Source organism: Oncorhynchus keta, chromosome 22, assembly GCF_023373465.1.
Source record: "Oncorhynchus keta strain PuntledgeMale-10-30-2019 chromosome 22, Oket_V2, whole genome shotgun sequence".
NCBI classification, from domain to species: Eukaryota; Metazoa; Chordata; class Actinopteri; order Salmoniformes; family Salmonidae; genus Oncorhynchus; species Oncorhynchus keta.
In genome coordinates, this window is record NC_068442.1 from 2,292,696 (window position 1) to 2,314,572 (window position 21,877).

At 41.1% G+C, this 21,877-nt stretch overlaps 1 protein-coding gene across 1 annotated transcript; it reads right to left on the bottom strand.

Annotated features, from left to right (window-relative positions):
• Positions 1-1,702: 1,702 nt before the first annotated feature.
• Positions 1,703-10,675, bottom strand: LOC118400892 (lamina-associated polypeptide 2, isoforms beta/gamma-like). Its single transcript, XM_035797892.2, has 6 exons — positions 10,043-10,675; positions 7,099-7,213; positions 4,893-5,054; positions 4,529-4,641; positions 4,241-4,344; positions 1,703-4,033 (listed from the first exon to the last, which is right to left on the bottom strand). Exons 1-6 carry the CDS (start codon positions 10,271-10,273, stop codon positions 3,640-3,642), a joined length of 1,119 nt encoding a protein of 372 aa, XP_035653785.1. The 5' UTR covers positions 10,274-10,675; the 3' UTR covers positions 1,703-3,639.
• Between the last annotated feature and the right edge of the window lie 11,202 nt (positions 10,676-21,877).

The following is a 21,877-nucleotide window of genomic DNA, read 5'->3' on the forward strand; positions in this document are numbered from 1 at the left end:
TCCTGGTTGAAGACAGCAGAGGTGTATTTAGAGGGCAAGTTGGTCAGGATGATATCTATGAGGGTGCCCCATGTTTACAGATTTAGGGTTGTACCTGGTAGGTTCCTTGATAATTTGTGTGAGATTGAGGGCATCTATTTTAGATTGTAGGACGGCCGAGGTGCTAAACATATCCCAGTTTAGGTCACCTAACAATATGAACTCTGAAGATAAGATGGGGGGCAATCAATTCACATATGGTGTCCAGGGCACAGTTGGGGGCTGAGGGGGGTCTATAACAAGCGGCAACAGTGAGAGACTTATTTCTGGAAAGGTTGATTTTTAAAAGTAGAAGCTTGAATTATTTGGGCACAGACCTGGATAGTATGACAGAACTCTGCAGGCTAACACCACCCCCTTTGGCAGTTCTATCTTGACGGAAAATGTAGTTGGGGATGGAAATTTCTGAATTTTTGGTGGCCTTCTTAAGCCAGGATTCAGACACGGCTAGGACATCAGGGTTGGCGGACTGAGCTAAAGCAGTGAATAAAACAAACTTAGGGAGGATACTTCTGATGTTAACATGCGTGAAACTAAGGCTTTTACGGTTACAAAAGTCAATAAATGAGAGCGCCTGGGGAATAGGTGTGATGCTGGGGGCTACAGGGCCTGGGTTAACTTCTACATCACCAGTGGAACAGAGGAGGAGTAGGATAAGGGTACGGCTAAAGGCTATACAAACTGGTCATCTAGTGCGTTCGGAACAGAGAATAAAAGGGGCAGATTTCTGGGCGTGGTAGAACAGATTCGTGGCATAATGTACAGGGTATGGTAGGATGTGAGTACAGTGGGGGTAAACCTAGGCATTGAGTGACGATGATAGAGCTTGCATCTCTGGAGCCACCAGCTAAGCCAGGTGAGGTTTCCCCATGTCTGGGGTGTGTGACAAAATAGCTATCTAAGGAATGATGAGCTGGACTAGGGGCTCTACAGTGAGATAAAACAACAACTAACCGAAACAGCAGAAGACAAGGCATATTGACATGAGAGAGGCATGTGTAGCCGAGTTAGCTAATAGTTTTGACTAATTGCAGTTTGTGACAAAATAAGCTAGTATACACCATCTAAACAGCTGTGAAATCTATTTTCCATAACCAACAATATTGTTGTTTCAGCTGTTTGAAGCTGGTGTACAAAACCTGAATGAAAAAGATAACGCTAGTCACTGTGACGTTCAGATGGTGAAGAATATTGTAAGTTCTCTCCCTCGCCCATCAAAGTAAGCATACCTTTATTATGAAAATTGTAATCAGTGCCTGGCTGTTGTTACCTGCGTAACTAGTTGGCTTGTTCAAAGTCTAAGTTAAGAGCGAATGTGACATCCCTTTGGCATACCCTTCTTTCACCTTTCAGTTGGAAGCTTATCTCACTCTGCATGCCTGTCTTCAAATTCTGTTGAAATGTTCTCAAACGAGCATTCAGAGATGTTTTTAAGCATGCGACCAACTGGGTTCGACTGTGGGTGTCTGCACAGTGCGCACCACAAGACTGTTCACCAGCTGAACTAAATCCTAGGCATTTACCGCAGAGAGCCAACACAAGTCTTCATGTTGAGAGAAGGGTTCTAATAATCGTCATCAACAGATAGCACAGTAGCTGTCTTCTTTTCTCAGATGACCAAGAGTATGGAATCTCCTCATTAAAGAAAACCATGGGGAGAGAATTGACTTACCACATTTATTTAATGATATTATCTATTAGAAATAAAAACAGATAAAAAAAAAAACTTAACCCCACAATATACTTTCATCCTTGCTTGGGAAGCTAGCTGCTTGATCAAAGTCAAAAACATTTCATCTTTAATATATTCACTTGTGTAACAAGTAAACAAAGAGGTTCAGATTTAGCACTTTAAAAAAAAGTGACATCCTACTTTCACCTATGGTACTTTATTTTTCTACAATAAAATAATAAAAAAGTTCACAATTCACATTTGAAAAATACGGAACAAAATAAAAAACAGCTTTTCCTTCTTTTTTTCCAAACAGTGTGGACGAACATGTCAACTTCTTTACAAGTGAATGTCAGTAACTGGTCAACATAAGTTAAGTGGCTATCACTTTTGTCATTAGTCTCCTCGGGTTATTATTGTCCCCATTAGTATTACCTCTGCTATCAAGATGAAGTATACAAGAGGCAAACTCTATTTGAGTTTTTGACTCATTAAAATTAGAATAGGATCATGAGCCATTTACTTGCTCAACTTTATTTTGCAAAAATATAATTCTTCCAAGATCCGTAGCAGTATGTATGGAACCGTTAAGAAGGGCTGTGTGGATGCACTAAATATAAAGACAGCCAGTCCTAGGTCGTGTTCATTCGGCACCACATGGAAAAAAACACAGAATCAGAGAATATTTGTCCAATAAGGACTACCCACTTGTGTTTTCCTGTTTCAAAACTTGTTGCTACGGTGAGCATGCCCTTTAGATAGGACTGAAGGATCTTGAATCTTCAGAGCAACAAAGCACTATAGCTGAAACACAAACTCACACAAAGCTATACTGGGATTTGGTCATCACAGACTGATGAGCCATTCAACTACCAGACCACTTACTGCTAGACAGGTCCCAAATCTGCTTTTGCTGTCTTGCCAACTCCTCCTGACAATGACCAAGATAGTTGGCAAGATAGCACATACAGATCTGGGACCAGGCTTACTTACTGCAGTTCATCTCCCCAACAGCTTTTCAATGTACTGATGGCTCTACACGAGCAGTTTAAAGACAACTAATAGTTTTAGCAATCAAACTCATAGTTTATAGCATGAAAAAGGGCTTCTCCTCATTCAGTGACAAAACCTTATTTAACACTATTGGACAGTATTATGACTCCTCGCAGCAGTGATCCAATTAACTTAGAGCAAATTAGAATAGACCTGAGCACCATTCAATTCATAGTTTAAAAACATTATTCTACATATCTCTATTATTAATACTACAGTGTATATTCAATTCAAAGGTTCCATTTCAATTCAGGAAGTGCACTCCATTTCTCATTCTCTCCAAAGTTTTTTATGAGGAACCTTTGGAATTTGGTTTACTTTCTGAATTGACTGGAATTGAAATGGAATTGACCTCAACCCTGGCACTATGCAAGTTCTAACAGTGTGCCTGTCACAACAGACACCCCAAAAACTACAACCATGTCCTGCAAAAACTACAACCATGCATGTGACCTGTCCTCGCAATATCACATGGGAGATCTACACACATAAGTGAAAAATACACACAAAAGAATACACAAAATGCACTTCACATATGATTAAAAACAACTTAATAAAAACTAGTCTATTCAGACTGTTCAGACAAGACAGTGCTGGTTTGTTTTACAAGAAGCTTACGTTGGTTAGGTTGAATGCCCTTCCTTTCTCTCCTTAGCGGGGACGAGGAGAAGTGAACAAGGAAGGGACAGGGTGAGACAGTCTACCAGCCCAGATTAAATGTCAGTCAGTCCTCCAAGATGGTCAACCATGTATAAATAGATGAATATGGGGTTGGTGACCAGATGAAGGGGGGTCTTTTGACCTCAATTGGACACCCTGGTAAAATAGTAGAAAGAATTATAATAAAAGAGAGCAGGGTGGAGTAGGTGTATTGCTTACTTGCCTCCACCCTCAGCTCCTGCACTTTGGCTGCTGCTGGCCCCGATGCCCAGAGGCACAATCACATTATCGACCACGGCATCTACCACCTTATCAACCGTGCTATACAGGTGACCCTTGGCGTCCTTTATCAAACCCTTGACGGACTGGACCTGATCTTCATCAAGGTGCTGGATGACGAAGTAGATGGAACCGGCTACAGTGATGAGCACCATGAGCTTTAGTAGGACAGAGAGGAATCCTGGCCTGGCCCGTTCTGAGCCCATTGAGCTGCACTCAGAGTGAGACTCTGTGTAGATGGAGCGCTCCAGGAGAGACTTGTTCAGCCAATAGTTGCTGGGTTTCACCGGTCGGCCAGCCGCACCATGGATCGATCTCCTGCATGTGGCGCTGGGGAGAGAGGAGGATTAGAAGATAATGTGACAAAGTAATTTCTGACAAGTCATGTTTAACAACTGCTGTAAAGATTTGACTAGTAAGTGCCCCTGTGTTCTTGGAGCCATACACATAAAAAAAGATCAGGAGATGGGATTTGTCTTAGTTTGACCAAAAGTGAAAGGTTCCACATACTAGTGATAGGGCCTAAAAAGGTCTTACCTGATGCCTATGGGTGAAAGGATCTCATTAGCGAGAATCTCCTCAACATTCTTCCCTGTCTTTTTAGGTGTCTGGTCACCAGTTGCTAGACTCTCATCCACCACCTGTGAACATTGATAATGACATCAGATGATTGAGAGGTTGAGGTTTATGGGTGCAAGATAAGATTATTTACATATGTGCTGAACTGTCTTGCTGTTGAAGATGAATGCTGTTTTAATGTGAGAGCTCTGGTGAGTGTGATTTTGCATTGTATTTACTTAAATCAACTTGAACTTAAAGGCTTACCTTGTTGCTCCGTCTGCTGCTGGTCCTGATGGTGACAGGAGTCTTCCCTCTGCTCATCACAGACTTCTCCACAACAGCAGCTGGCTCTGGTTCAGGAGCAGCTGTAATCTCATCTGACAGAGTTAAAGCAAACACAAGTCAGTGAGAATCAAGGCATCTAAACGGAGTAAAAAGGATCCATTCCATTCCAATTCTGAAATTCCAATTTCCTCATTGCTTTTCAGTTTAGGCCTACTTCCTGAATTGAAATTGAAACCAAACCCTGAATTAAATCTAATCCAAATGTATTAGTCACATGCACTGAATAAGTGTGCTGCTTAATTAATGGTGCAGGTTCTTGTGCAGTTATAATATCTCATCTCACCTTCCTCCTTGTCACTGTACTGGTCAGAGAGTGTGTTGCCGTTCTGGTTGCCGTCTGCCTTGACTGCTGCAGCGGTAACTGTGGCAGTCTCGGATAGGCTAGGGGTAGCCTCAGGGGCAGGTGTATCCAGTTGCTTCGTCTCATAAAGAATGCGAGTGCAGCCTGAAGACAAGGGGAAACAAGTTAGAAGTGAAGGGGGTTACATTTAGTCAAGGATCTCTCACTGACTATTTGAGTCTGTTGGTGCATCTCAATTAGAGGTCGACCGATTAATCGGAATGGCCGATTAATTAAGGCCGATTTCAAGTTTTCATAACAATCGGAAATCAGTATTTTCGGATGCCAATTTTGCTTCTTTTTTTTTTTACACCTTTATTTAACTAGGTAAGTCAGTTAAGAACACATTCTTATTTTCAATGACGGCCTAGGAACAGTGGGTTAACTGCCTTGTTCATGGGCAGAACGACAGATTTTTACCATGTCAGCTCTGGGATTCAATCTTTCAACCTTCCGGTTACTAGTCCAACGCTCTAACCACTAGGCTACCCTAAGCCAAGGTAAGTTGCTAGCTAGCATTAAACTTATCTTATAAAAAACAATCAATCAATCATAACCACTAGTTAACTACACATGGTTGATGATATTACTAGTTTACCTAGCGTGTCCTGCGCTGCATATAATCGATGCAACGCTGGGGGATGATTTAACAAAAGCACATTTGCGAAAAAAGCACAATCGTTGCATGACTGTACCTAACCATTAACACCAATGCCTTTCTTAAAATCAATACACAGAAGTATGTATTTTTAAACCTGCATATTTAGCTAAAAGAAATCCAGGTTAGCAGGCAATATTAACCAGGTGAAATTGTGTTACTTTTCTTGCGTTCATTGCACGCAGAGTCAGGGTAAATGCAACAGTTTGGGCCGCCTGGGTCATTGTGAACTAATTTGCCAGTATTTTACATTATGACATAACATTGAAGGTTGTACAACGTAACAAGAATATTTAAGACTTAGGGATGCCACCCGTTAGATAAAATACGTAACGGTTCAGTATTTCACTGAAAGAATAAACGTTTTGTTTTCGAAATGATAGTTTCCGGATTCGACCATATTAATGACCAAAGGCCCGTATTTCTGTGTTTTATTATGCTATAATTAAGTCTATGATTTGATATTTGATAGAGCAGTCTGACTGCGCGATGGTAGGCAGCAGCAGGCTCGTAAGCATTCATTCAAACATGCACTTTCGTGTGTTTTGCCAGCAGCTCTTCGCAAGTACAGTGTTTATGACTTCAAGCCTATCAGCCTAATGGCTGGTGTAACCAGTGTGAAATGATTAGCTAGTTAGCGGGGTGCGCGCCAATAGCGTTTCAAACGTCACTCGCTCTGAGACTTGGGAGTAGTTATTCCCCTTGCTCTGCAAGGGCCGTGGCTTTTGTGGAGCGATGGGTAACGCTGCTTCAAGTGTGGCTGTTGTCGATGTGTTCCTGGTTCGAGCCCAGGGAGGAGCGAGGAGAGGGACGGAAGCTATACTGTTACACTGGCAATACTAAAGTGCCTATAAGAACATCCAATAGTCAAAGGTTAATGAAATACAAATGGTATAGAGAGAAATAGTCATATAAATACTATATTAACTGCAACCTAAAACCTCTTACCTGGGAATATTGAAGTCTCATGTTAAAAGGAACTACCAACTTTCACATGTTCTCATGTTCTGAGCAAGGAACTGAAACGGTAGCTTTTTTACATGGCACATATTGCACTTTTACTTCTACAACACTTTGTTTTTGCATTATTTAAACCAAATTGAATACGTTTCATTATTTATTTGAGGCTAAATGTATTTTTATTGATGTATCATATTAAGTTAAAATAAGTGTTCATTCAGTATTGTTGTAATTGTCATTATTACATTTTTTTTTTTTTTTATAAATTGGCCGATTAATCGGTAGCGGCTTTTTTTTTTGGTCCTTCAATATCGGTATCGGTGGTGAAAAATCATAATCGGTCGACCTCTAATCTCAATAGTCTAAAGTGGCTTCCTCTCCTTGTCTCATTCACATCATCTGCACAGATGTACAAGAACTGATGAGGTGAAAGCTTATCTTCTCAGATCAATGCAGATGAAGTGGCGGAGCAAGGAAAGGAGAGGACGCCATTTTAAGACACAACCTGAGTAAAACATAAGGAAGACTCACCAACTATGGGTCCAATATTGACTCCATGCTTCAACAGCTCATGTTTTAAGCCTGCATCTGTAAGGTCTGTCACTTTCACTTCTTCTGACCGAGGCTTGTCAGTCCTGGTGGCTTTCTGTGGATGGATGGATTATGGGTGTCAATTCATAGACCTGGGTAAAAAGCTTATCTAGAGACCGAAGATTAGCCTATCTGTTTTAACTAAGATTATCTACAAAGAACACAGACATTACAGAACCAGTAAGTAAAGCCCTATTCAGGATTAGTTTTACTGGGGGAGGTCGTTCTCTAATTATGTGCACGAGCACAAAACACCACATCTGTAATTTTAGTCCCGCCCGAATCTGCCATCTCAGTCGTTTTCACATGGCAGGAGAGTAATACATCCAGACAGAATAACCTAGTGTTTTTTGGCAAAGTCCAAGGTCCTTTGAAAATACTAGTCCCGTGCGAATCGACATCCCTGTTTTATGAGACAAATGTCTGTGTTTGACAGGTGTTGCTCACAGTTTGAGCAAGAAAACAATAACTGATTCGATAAATCGAAAGAAGTGCTGCCTATAGGCTATATATGAATGGCCTACATGCATCAACTTTCACAGTGAATGCTTTTGTTTACGTTTCATGCGTATGAATTGAATATAGCCAAATGATTCAGTAAAAAATATTGTGCTTATTTAATGCCTACATTGCAAAGCAGCACACAACTGATCTAAAAAATTGGAAATGAGAAGTTAACTTTCTCATCCATGGCCTTAAAACGCATCTCGAATTAACTGTTTAGCTCACATCCAAAGGCTGGGAGGCATTTAGGACGTACTGCGGATTGATTATTATGACACTGTACAATGATGTTTTGGTATGGTTTAGAAAACAAGCTCGAGTTATCAGTGTGGCACTATCAGCTGGACATGTTGAAATATCTTCATGCCTAGAATAAATCCCTGAATGCTTCCATCATAACTGTCAATTTATATATATATATATATATATATATATATATATATATATATATACAGTTTGGAAAAAAACTAATCCCGTCCGAAAGGTTCTCTGGAATAAAATACATTCTGGAGTAATAATAACATAATAACCAACGTTCTCTCATAATACTAGTCCCGTGTGAATATGGTTAGCTCAACCACGGGACGGTTGAGCTAAAGTAGGCAAATGTGATTAGCACGAGGTTGTAAGTAACAAAAACAAAACCAGGACATAGACATATCTGATATGGGCAGAATGCTTAAATTCTTGTTAACCTGTTGATCCTACCCCCTACTTTTTTGAACATTCTGTTAAAAATCACGCAACATTTCAGCGCCCTGCTACTCATGCCAGGAATATAGTATATGCATATGATTAGTATGTGTGGATAGAAAACACTCAGACGTTTCTAAAACTGGTTAAATCACGGCTGTGACTATAACAGAATGTGCGTTTCATCGAAAAGCGCAGGAAAATCTGATCACTGAAAACTGGAAAATATATCAATGCGCCACTTGAATGTATTATTGAATAGAAACCATATTACCTGGAGCCGAGGTTGCAATTACCTACAGCTTCCACACGATGTCAACAGTCTTGTCATTTGCCTAGGATTTGTTTCTTGGTCAAAAGGACAAGAGACAGCCCATTTCTTCCAGTCTCCGACCGGATATTTTGGTTGAGATTTACCCGGACATTATTTCAAGACGTACAGCTATAGAATATACAACGCCTCGTGATCAATTTGATCCATTATTAACGTTTACTAAGACCTAAAGTTGCATTACAAAAGTATTTTGAAGTGTTTTGTGAAAGTTTATCGTCAACTTTTTTAATTTTAAAAAATGACGTTGCTTTATAAAACGCTGTTTTTTTCCTTGATCACACAGTCTTCATAGATCGATATCTAGGCTATATATGGACCGATTTAATCGAAAAAAAGACCCAATAGTGATGTTTATGGGACATCTAGGAGTGCCAACAAAGAAGATGGTCAAAGGTAATGAATGTTTTATATTTTATTTCTGCATTTTGTGTAGCGCCGACTATGCTAATTATTTTGTTTACGTCCCCTGCGGGTCTTTAGGGGTGTTGCATGCTATCAGATAATAGCTTCTCATGCTTTCGCCGAAAAGCATTTTAAGAATCTGACTTGTTGGCTGGATTCACAACGAGTGTAGCTTTAATTCAGTACCCTGCATGTGTATTTTAATGAACGTTTGAGTTTTAACGAGTGCTATTAGCATTTAGCGTAGCGCATTTGAATTTCCAGATGTCTAGATGGGACGCCTGCGTGTCGGGTGGAGCTAAGAGGTTAATCTAACTGCACTGTCCAATTTACAGTAGCTATTACAGTGATATAATACCATGCTATTGTTTGAGGAGAGTGCACAATTATGAACTTGAAAATGTATTAATAAACCAATTAGGCACATTTGGGCAGTCTTGATACAACATTTTGAACAGATATGCAATGGTTCATTAGATCAGTCTAAAACTTTGCACATACACTGCTACCATCTAATGCCCAAAATCTAAATTGCGCCTGGGCTGGAATAATACATTATGGCTTTTCTCTTGAATGTCAAAGATGATCTAATGTGTTATATTCTCCGACATTAATTTCACATTTCCACAAACTTCAAAGTGTTTCCTTTCTAATGGTATCAAGAATATGCATATCCTTGCTTCAGGTCCTGAGCTACAGGAAGTTAGATTTTGGTATGTCCTTTTAGGCAAAAATTGGAAAAAAGGGTCAGATCCTTTTAAGAGGGAAAGAAACAGGAAGGGGGATATTTAAATGAATAACATTCACGTTATATGGAAAGGTTGCTCTCGGTCGGATTAATGGGCCAATGGAAAGGCAACAATAATTTAACACAGGTACCTAGTAATTTCATAAATTACAAAATCAATTCATAGCACTGTAATGACCAATAATAACATATTCATAACTTACTCTCCCAGAAAGACTCTTGTTGGAGTCTATAGGGGTAGGTAGTTCTTCATCACTGGAGAACATGTCTGTAAGTGGACTTTTCTGGTTCAGAACGGTCAAGTTCTTCAAGTACAATTGAACATATACATGTTTCTTCTGCTCGGAGACGGGAAGCGGCACATTGTTGGCCGTGAGCTCACTTTTGAGTTTATCCTTCGTGAGAACTGACGGATTTTCGAGAAATTCCGCCATGCCCGTTTCCTTTCTCGTAGATAAAAAGAGTAGGCGGGTGTAAATTAGCTAGGTAAATTCTTAAATTGAGCAGTTAGCAAGCTCGGTCGTAACAACAAAGGGAACGTGCAGAGTTGGAAGTGTCGGTAAACGAAAAGACTGGTGCCCAGCAACGATTATTCAGCTATCATGAGCTAGCTATCCGATTCAACTTAACGTACTTATTATTTTTTATCTTAGAAATATTCACTCTCCATCGCGTGTCCCAGCTGAGATTGTTTGGTTAAACTACAGCTGCACTGTGATGGTATATTGAAACCGAACAAGTAAATACATATTCAAACTATTTAAAGAACGATATTAGCTAAAAACCCGGACCCTTTTTTGTTGTTGCTGTCTGTCCGCGGCATAGTCCGCGACCGTATATCAGGCAACAAAGAGGAGAGGTATTGGACGTTAGACCCCAAGAAACTAGATGGTGATTGGTCAGTCTTGAAAAAAACAAACGCACCCCACCACAAAGAGCGAGCCCTGTGGAGCCTGCAACATCCGTAGGCGTAATCGACAGTCAAAATATAGTATGTTGAATTCTGCCCGGAATTTCTGGATTTCTGCCCAGATGGATATTGACATAGTTAAAAGTTCTTTATAATTACATTTCCAGTGTACATTTTCAATTTCATAACGCTGATGAAACTGCACCCCCATCTGAAGATGGCAGTGTTATCCACCATATGGTCGCCTGTAATTATTCGTGGAGCGCAGGCCATTAAGCACTTCACATTTCACAGACCATAAGCTACAAAGGAAAGCTGTTACTATAAACAGTGTTACATTAAACATTTCAAACATTGTTTGACACAGGCGTACATTGGAACATTATTAACATTATGCACAAGCTGGTCAGAAGGATACATTATAAATAAAGTTAAGAGGTCACTAAGGTTTCTTTTTAGACATTATCTCACACTGAAATGTCCATGACCAATGTGATCTACTGGCTGCTGCATTTCCAGGCAGAATGTATGCAGCCATTTCTTTAGTGAGAGAGAGAGAGATTGAGCAAGAGAGAGAGAGCGAGGAGTGGGTTCATAAAAATATATTTCTGACCACTGTCTGGCTGGTCCTTGACAGGCTTATAAACTCTGTGGTGGTGAGGACCCTATATGTTGCCACAGTGATAGTGGTTTGAGGTGCCAGATTGTTGCCTCCTACTACCTGGCCTTCAACTAGGCCTGGTCTGTGTCCCAAATGGGCTATGGTCAAAAGTAGTGCACACTATACAGGGAATAGGGTGCCATTGCCTTGCCTTTCTGGGATGCAACCGTTGCCTTTCTGGGATGCCGCTGCAGCAGAAACCAAGCAATGGATCCTCTGCCCACCTCAGACCTCAGGCTCAAACCACACAGAATACAGTGCTTGAAGTTTATAGTTCAGGTTTTCCATAGCCGACTTGCCAATGAAGTGTAAGCGAACATTTTTTTTGAGCCCTTGAGAAACACCTCTTAAGCTTTCTTTGTATGTCATTTACACAGAAAATATGTGGCGGGCCAAGAATCATAGTAAGTGCCTCAAGCATAACAGTCGTGCCCTCTGAAAGATGATCAAAGCGGAGACTGCAATTATCAACGATCACATGTTTTCAAAATTAGTTAATGTAAAAATGAAATACCAGGCCTACAGTACTATGCAGAAATGGTGAAATGGTGCCTCTATATATAGTCAATAATATATACACTGTAATATATCATATATTATACAACAGGTGAGTCTAATTCTGGATGCTGATTGGTTAAAACCGCATTCCAGCCGGTGTCTATTCCACAAGTTACCACCGGCTAAAGCTATGATGTTGAAATCCCTATTTATTCTCTTCCATCTCACTGCACAATCCACTGTTTCATCAGCCCAGGCAGACAATTTATCAACTTGATCTCCAGTGTAAAAAGCTTTTAGACTAGCAATTGGTTTTCAATAGCGGAGATCTGTATAAACCGCAAGGTTAGCGTAGACTGCTGTCTGTCTCTCTGACATTTGCAACATTGTTTCAGTATTGAAATTCAATGAACGTGTAGGGAGGGGTCGGGAGTTGGGATGACAGACAGGCAGGCAGCTTTTCTCAGCCAGTCTAAATCATGAATCAGCATAATTTCTATGGATATATACAAATACATGTCAATAACAAAAAAACAGGTAAAAAACAAATGAAGTGCAGCTAGTTTGCAGTCTTTACACCTTGAGTTTGAAATGATTGTGTTAGCTGTGTTGTTGGCCAACTCCTCTGAACAACAGTGTCCTAACGAGAGAGCACATTTTCTATGCTGTGGTGAAATCGTGCATCATTAGCTCATTGTTATGAATGCATCCAAATAAATGTCTCTGGAAAACAGCTTAAACAAATGCAAATACAGCTACTTTGTTGTTATTCTGGCTGCACTGTTTGACGTGACTGTAAGTTAGCCGTAGTTGGCTTGCTAGCAAGCAAGGGATAAGAACGTTGCCAGCCAGTATGACAATAGAACATTTAGAACACACGACTGGGTAGATAGATACAGAACAAAAATACTTAACGACTGGGTCGTGTCTCTGGCAACCGAACTGATAGACCGGCTTGGATAGTAACCCTAGATTTGTGTTGGGACTATATCTTGTGGAAGGATGAAATACTGTGAATAAATTGATAAAGAATTAAGTTAATGAAAATATGTAAATCATTATTTTAATACTCTTAGTAACCAGATGTATAGAAGTGATAATGCCCTTGAAGCCTGTGTTAGGAGGATACATTAGCATGGTTTGCCTTGACTTTGTTTTGGGCACTTCTCACTTAAATATATGACATTAGGCAGAGGCTTTTAGCCAAAGCAACTTACAGTCATGCATGCATACATTTTACGTATGGGTGGTCCCAAGAATTGAACCCACTATCCAAGCCCTACCAACTGAGCTACAGAATTCAATAGACATGTCATAACCCAATTCAATTCTAGAAGAGTCTCTGCACACTTAGATCAAAACAAATGTAATATTATAATGTTCCAGGCAGCTTTCAGACACAATACCTTCATCTCAGCATACAGAGCATTTGATTGTCACCTTTTTAGCCTTGTCAATGAACTTGTTTGGCACCAAACTACAAGAGATGTTTAGGCTCTCCGTGGCCTAAATATTTCTGTATATTATAGACAGTTTGGTAACATTCCACTTAAAGCCTGGAGATATAATGCATTATGTATATACATAAGACTTGTCATGGGCTTTTATGACCCCCTTATAACCTGTTGTTATAACCTTATAATGGTCCTGGCTCAAAGCCATTTGGAGTCAGTCAAAGAGAGGCATAACATTATTATAAGCCTTGTGAAATGACTTGTGTAGTCTTTTCTAGATAAGATTCACATACTCAGAAAGTCAAGAATGTAACACATTCTATAATCAAGAATGAAACAGAGTAGAAGTCACAGAGGACTGAAATCCCAACTCGAAGATCCAAAGTTCCTCTAAAAATAGATGTTGTATCATTTGGAAAAACATTTAACACAAGACTCCAGTTTATCTTGGATTTGAAACATTTCTGAATCCCAATCGAGCCAACTGCCGCCGCGGGAGGAGTGTAGGAAAAGTCAACCTTTTACCAACCAGTGAATGTGTCTGATCAAATTCCACTGACACGACAAAATAAATACTGGTGAAATTGATTGAAGATGTGAGATTTCAATGGTCTTCAACTTGATGATGAAAGCAGTTTTATATGTTCAATGCATGGAGACAGCCAGGTAGATTGCATGAGGAATTGAGTTTACAGGTGAACAAAATTACATTGTGTGAGGCCACATTCTTTAGACAATGTTAATTAATTATGTGTGTAACCAACAGGTAATCTACTAACCTTACTTCAAACATGTTTTTCAGTATCCCAAAGCTCCCAGGTTTGATTAAATAGTCCCCTTGTGTGATCTTAATCCTGCCTGGGTGGGTTCAAAAAGTTCCAACAGTTCCGTGAAGCTGGATACACAGTCAAAGTGTGTGTGTGTGTGTGTGTGTGTGTGTGTGTGTGTGTGTGTGTGTGTGTGTGTGTGTGTGTGTGTGTGTGTGTGTGTGTGTGTGTGTGTGTGTGTGTGTGTGTGTGTGTGTGTGTGTGTGTGTGCCATTATACAATAACTGAATCAGAACCGTTGGGTGGTTGGTTGGTGGGACAGTTTCACTGCCCCATGCACAAACCTACAACAACAATCTCCTTAATCCACTGAGGATGTTATTCATAACTGTCAAGCTAATTAAGATCAGCCCCTCTGTCGTTTCCTGTTCCAGAGGGAGGGACAAATGGACGGAGAGGTGGAGGGATGTAAAGGAGGGTAGGATGCGGGTGCTAGGCGCTCTGTGTTTCACAGGAGCTAAAGAGGAGATTTGTGTGTCCTGGCCTATGAACAGTCAGCCAGCCGTCCATCCATCCAGTAGTGCTGCAGCTCAGTCCGCTCACACAGTATATTTTTGTCTGTTGACAAAAACACTTAGTTGTGGACATTTCTCTCTGCAGGAGAAACTGAGACTCCCTCTCTTGGCCCCTCTGTTGATGCCCATTTGGCTCTCCACGTACTGGTGCCATAACAACTAAGTACTCCATATATTTGCATTATTATTATTGGAGTTTTTTTTCTCGTTTTGTTTGGCTGTCGAACACAGAAAACACAGCCATGTCCGTGCGTACTGCCTGGACTGCTTCAGTTCAGACAAATTTGAGGTGAACTGTCACGCTTCAAAATGAATGACAAATATGTTTTTAAAATCCCTGTCGAGGCCGCTGACGACTCATGGCATTTTAGGTAATTTAGAGGAAAACTTAATGTTGACCCAAAATCTACCCAGTATGTAATAGAGTCATATCTAATTATTACTAAAGGCCAACACAACCTTAATACTGTACATATTCAAGATCTAGGGACATATTCACAAGTCTCAAAGTGCTGACATTGGATCAGTTTTGCCTTTTAGATCATAATCAATAAGATTACATGGACAGAGGGGATCTGATCCTAGATCAGCACACACTCAGAGACACTTTTTGAATATGGGCCCTGAAACTACCTCTGAATCACAACCAACATCCCAGTAGATGTTAGTACATGAGTTAGAACTTTCAACCCCGTAGATCTTTTATCCTACTTGCTGTAATTTAAGAGATCATGGGCACTATGTGCATAGCTAAGCAGAGCCAATGCCAGGAGAGCTACTATGCTGCACGCCAAACACAATCACCAGCCCAGCAGCCCTGCACAAGCAGAAATCCATCCTGTCCCCCCCAGCACAGACCTGGCTCTCTGAGACAACCTTAGGGCGTTTACCCTCCCAGCGTCCCTCAGCAACTCTACATCTGCAGCACAGTTAAGGGAAGGTTTTCTCCGGCCAACAAAACCACCCTGCAAAGTGAATGATTCCTTGTTTAGGCAACAGCTGATATAGTATCCATAACTAAAGAGCTCTCAATGAAATTCTATGGGCCCTATTGTCGAGGGTGACAAGTAGCCTAGCGGTTAAGAGCAAAAAGCCAGGAACAGAAATGGTATCTGGTTCGAATCCCCGAGCAGACTAGGTGAAAAATCTGTTGATGTGCCCTTGAGCAAGGCACTTGCGCCTATAAATCGCCCTGGATAAGAGTGTTTGCTAAAATGTAACTGTTCCTAGACACATATACTATATACTGTGCATTCGGAAAGTATTCAGACCCCTTGACTTTTTCCACATTTCGTTACGTTACAGACTTATTCTAAAATGGATTAAATAGTTTGTTCTCCTCATCAATCTACACAACCTACCCCACAATGATAAAGCAAAAACAGTTTTTTAGAATTTTTTGCAAATGTATAAAACATAAAAAACTGAAATATCACATTTACATATGTTTTCAGACCCTTTACTCAGTACTTTGTTGAATCACCTTTAGCAGAGAGTACAGCCTTGAGTCTTCTTGGGTATGACACTACAAGCTCGGCACACCTGTATTTGTGGAGTTTCTCACATTCTTCTCTGCAGATCCCCTCAAGCTCTGGCAGGTTAGAAGGGGAGCGTCGCTTCACTGGTATTTTAAGGTCTCTCCAGAGATGTCGATGGGTTCAAGTCCGGGCTGTGGCTGTGGCACTCAAGGACAGAAACTTGTCCCAAAGCCACTGCTGCGTTGTCTTAGCTGTGTGCTTAGGTTCGTTGTCCTTTTGGAAGGTGAACCTTCACCCCAGTCTGAGGTCCTGAGCCCCCTGGAACAGGTTTCCATCAAGGATCTCTGTACTTTGATCTGTTCTACTTTCCCTCGATCCTGACTATTCTCCCAATCCCTGCCTCTGAAAAACATCTCCACAGTATCTTGGTTTCATCAGACCAGAGAATATTGTTTCTCATAGTCTGAGTGCTTTTAGGTGCCTTTTGGCAAACTCTAAGCGGGCCGTCATGTGCATTTTACTGAGGAGTGGCTTCCATCTGGCCACTCTACCATACAGGTCTGATTGGTGGAGTGCTGCAGAGATGGTTGTCCTCCTGGACGGTTCTCCCATCTGCACAGAGGAACTCTGGAGCTCTGTCACCTCCCTGACCAAGGCCCTTCTCCCCCGACTGCTCAATTTTTCTGGTTGGCCAGTTCTCGGAAGATTCTCTGAAGATTCTATGTGGTTCCAAACTTCTTCCATTTGGGGACCTTCAATGCTGCAGAATTGTTTTGGTAGCCTTCCTCGGATCTGTGCCTCGACACAATCCTGTCCTGGAGACATGCACTGTCAACGGTGGGACCTTATATAGACAGGTGTGTACCTTTCCAAATCATGTCCAATCAATTGCATTTACCACAGGTGGACTTCAATCAAGTTGTAGAAACAACTTGGGACTCCTGTGTGGCACAGCGGTGCATCTCAGTGCTAGAAACATCAACACATACCCATGTTCAATCCCAGGATGTATGACAACTGGCTGTGATTGGGAGTCCCATAGGGTGTGGCACACAATTGGCCCAGTGTTGTCTGGGTCCGGGGTAGTCCGTCATTGTAAAATAAGAATTTGTTCTTAACTGACTTGCCTGGTTAACTATTATGCCTAGTCTTGGGCTATGAAGCTATTTCAATGGAGACTGAGCATTGTACATTTTATTGAAATTGTACATCATCTTTGTAAGCAACATAGCATTAAAATGGTCAAGGGTCATTCAGACAAATATAGTTGAACCTGTTAAACCTTCAATGAACAAACGTAAAGTAATATTGCTGACCTACATGGTTTAACCTAGTCACGAACCCAGTTGACCACACATAGCCTAATCCTGTGGCTGACTGACACGGTTAAACCGGGTGGCCGCCTGCCTGGCCGGTAACTCAGGATCAGGATGAACAGAGAGAGGGTAACTCTACAGGTGACTGCCAGACTCTTGAATGAACAGGAAATAAATATTTCCGTGCTTAACTTGGCCCAGGAACCTCAGTCAGGCAGGGCAAGCAGATCTGCTTCTGCTCAGTTTCCCTGTCCTGCACACCGGCCCGCCTTGCATGGTGGAATGAAGACCGTTACCCAACCAACCGCCCAGCCCCGGCGATGCCTGGAAAAGCCAAAGAACCAAAGAGCCAGAGACTTTTCTCAAAAGACTCCTGTGCTGTGATGTGCAGGTGGCACTGGCATGCCCTTTGGCTCTGTCCGTTTCCCTTTCTCTCTCCATCCTTTCTCCATCCTGGATGTCTGGACACTGAGCTCATTGGCCTGGCACAGCAGCCCTTCACCGGAGCAGCAGCCCTGGGTTCAAATACTATTTGAAATACTTTCAAATACTTTATCGATGCTTGATTGAGCTTTCCCGGCACAATGGAACCAATAGAATAGCGTCAAAACTGTAAACCCCGTCCATCTGGCACTGCAGGCAGGCAACAGCAAACATTCAAATATTTCACCTAGTACTTGAAACCAGGTCTGCCGGGCCGGCAGCCTGTCTACCAGAGCAGGCCGCTCGTCGTTCTGGAGTCTGGAGCCTCACTGTACTGTTAACTTTACCTAATAAATCAACCAGCAGAAACCTTCAACAGCACTAACAGTCACATAGGGCCAGATCGAGGGACATGCCAACACCTCAAGGCTTTAGCATTTCACTGTAATTTCTGTCCGAGCTTGATCCTCAATTGTTTTATCAAGCCATGAAGAGTGGATCTACAATAGCTGACAATAAGAGACTTATCAAAGACAAAACAATTAAAAAAGATGTTGCTCCTGTAAGTCGCTCTGGATAAGAGTGTCTGCTAAATGACTGTTTCCTGGACACATATTATGCCTAGTCCTGGGCTATAAAACTATTTCAATGGAGATGATTTAAATTTAACGTCATATTCCTATTTCGACATAGCACTAAAATGGTCCAGGGTAATTTAGACAAACATAGTTGAACCTGTTTAACCATCATCGAACAAACGTAAAGTAATATTGCTTGACCAACATCAATTTTACAATTAAGCCATGAATTGGAGAGTGGATTAAGAGTGGATGGAGAATGGATCTACAATAGTCCACAGTAAGAGACGTGTTTGGTCTGATTGGGGTCATTTGCCTACATGTAGGTGGAGAGGAGATGTCAAAGACAGAAAATTATTTTCAAAAATGAAGATATTGATCATTATTCTCCTTTATTCACACGTTAATGATCCTAAGGAATGGCATGTCAATCATGTATTTCACAATTTCAAAGCAGTTCATGGATCACAAGCCAAGCATTGATTCTCAATATTCTTCACGTGTTTTAAAATGATGAGAATTATTTGGGCGGTCATTTTCAACTATGGGTGCTCACCCACACTCAGTGGACAGCGTGAAAGTGAGTTGTTTGCATAGACAAGAAATAGGAAGCAATTTGTAAGAGAGGCTTGAATGTTATAGAGCAAATCAGACATCGCTACCTGAAAAGAATGTTCCTTTATTCCCAACATTTAACTTAAAGAAATAATAAAGGTCTCGTATTGAAATGGAAGTCAGTGTTGAAAAGTATTTTTCCAGGGTTCCGTGTATGAAACATGAATGCTTCCAATTCATCTCTAGAGTGAATGATATATAGATAATTCACTCTAGAGATGAATTGAAAGCATTCATGTTATATAGATAATAATAATATATATAATAATAATAATAATAATATATATATAGATATATAGATATATAGATATATAGATGATATAAAATATATGGATTTATATATAAAGATTTATATACAGTGGGGCATAAAAGTATTTAGTCAGCCACCAATTGTGCAAGTTCTCCCACTTAAAAAGATGAGAGAGGTCTGTAATTTTCATCATAGGTACACTTCAACTATGACAGACAAAATGAGAAAAAGACAAATCGTCCGATATTGGTGTTCTGGTAATGGAAAGTTGAACGACAGAGAGAAACAGTTGCTTTTGAAAAATGATCATATTACTGCTTTTTCAGCAAAACAACAAATTGTAATTCAGAATATTGTGAAATAAAGAGCATTGTCTGTTTTTTTCGCTGGGTTTACACTCAAGGCCATCAATGGTCTTGCCAGTTTTGTCACACACTTTAAATGTACTTAGTGCAATGTACTTTGACAATGTACTTAATACAAATGTATGCCCTACTAAGACAATGCTCACTTACTCAAAGGTATTCCTCAGAACAGCTCCAGTCTAGCCGTTAGCTTTCATTCAGTTCAGAGCTGTCTCAAGCTCAAGCAATGTGTAAAAGCGGGCAAACACACGCTCTGGTAAAACAGCCTAGCACTTTGCCTCGCTATTATTTTATTGATGTAATCCTGAAAACTGAAACCTTGCATTCCATCTCTATACTGTTTGGACATGCCCCTCTTTAGTTTAGCGCTGAACTCTTTGTACCATAGAAGAAGTGTATGTCAGTGTTGGTGTCAGTTATAATGGGATTGGGTGGAGATAGGCCTACGACAGGAATTGACAGGTGTTGTTGTCATGTTTACTTGTTTTTTTCTCAATCCAATGACCCTCCTCATGATAGGTTAAGTGTTGGGAGTCTGTGGCAGTTATATTATTGCATGGTTTGCATGGTTTCTTGTAGTAGTGTGTATGGTTGCCAATCTGCCAGAGGCCTATCGATGATCTGAAGCCTCACAGCGAGCAAGGTTCATCCGTGCCAGCGGTTAGGGGACAGATGTGCCAAAGTCTACTGGGTTTGGCACCGTCCTCACCCCCTGGCTTCCAACACCCACGTATCCAGCTGAGGTACAATAATTTGACACCTCTTCAGCAGCAGGATCCTTTAGCATGACAACCATGGCTTTGTTTTATATCCCGGCCTGCATTTTGAACGCAAGAAAAAAAATGACAGTCAGCAACATCCCAACTGTTTTTTATCCACTTTTGGAATGCAATTGCAAGTTCACTTCGCTCCCCCACCTTCCATCTCTCTCCATCTCTATTATCCCTCCCTTTTCCTATGTGGGATTTAACGTACACTCTGTGGTAACCTTGCTAAATTATCCGCTTTTTTTTCTCCGCTCTCCTCTGCTGAATAAAGGGTTTGTTTCTCTATGTCTTGCTTGTTAAGAATTCAACGACAGCTCGCTACTTCTGGCATTAAGCAGTCCTGGTGCTGCTGGTGCCAGTGGTGAGTTAACTGACACCACTGCACTTAGACTAATGTCAGTGAGTGAAGAGAACACACCAGCCATCACCCATGAGGTAGTGTACGTAGGTAGGCTACCTACTCACCTTGGATTGGAACAAGCTCCCAGGCCAAACACAATTTTAAATATCCCATCAGAGCTGAGAAACTATGCTGCACCAGAGGGCAACTGTCTGCAGTATAAACATGTGTTTACAGGTGAATGCTGCGAGAAAAAGCATCTACACCATCACCAGTGCACCACCGTGTGCAAATCAAATCACCACTCAAGCAGCAGGGTGCAGAGTCCCACAACGTCTCACCGCACCTCCTCTAGTCTTAAACCCGCCCGTCTCAATAGAAAACTAAGCAGAACACTTTTTAAGAATGAAGGGTTTTTGTTTTTCAGTTTGTTGCTAAATATAGTCTCCGGCAGTCCAGGCTGCCCAGTGGGAGATGACTAAGCAAGCAGGTACCAGAGCCATGTTCAACAAAGATGAGCCCCGGTTCCTGCCCAGTGCCCGACGGGTGGCGACTGCTGGTGGTCTTCCCTTTTTGGGTCTGTCCCAGATGGCACCCCATTCCCTGTGTAGTTCAGAGAACATAGGAAAACCCATATGGCTCTGGTCAAAAGTAGTGGGGTGAGGGGTGACTAACATGCAACCCTAGTTGCTAGGGGGATGGGAAGGGGGGAAAACATGGTTTCTGAGAATGGGGGTGGGGACATGTTGGCTGCGTGGGGTTGGGGGAATGGGATGGAAGGTTGAGGGTGAAGGCCCACTTCTTTTTAGTTTTCTTCTCCTGTATATATTTAATTCATTATTACTTCAACTTTAAAATATGATACAATGGTCAATACTTTTTAGTTATGTACCTTTAGTAATGTTTATTTTTATTACATTTGATACTTTGTAGTTATGTACCTTTTGTAATGTTTATTTGTATTTCATGTTTTCTTCTTACGAGCGGCAGCTCACAGGTACAGTGAAATAATTAATTGAATATATAAACTCAGCAAAAAAA

Excerpts from the sequence above, each read along its gene's own strand:
- LOC118400892 (XM_035797892.2), bottom strand. The coding sequence starts at position 10,273 with ATGGCGGAATTTCTCGAAAATCCGTCAGTTCTCACGAAGGATAAACTC. Across the intron at positions 7,214-10,042 it reads ACAAGAGTCTTTCTGGGAGA|AAAGCCACCAGGACTGACAA; the intron begins GTAAGTTATGAA and ends ATCCATCCACAG. Across the intron at positions 4,034-4,240 it reads CTTTCACCCATAGGCATCAG|CGCCACATGCAGGAGATCGA; the intron begins GTAAGACCTTTT and ends CTCTCTCCCCAG.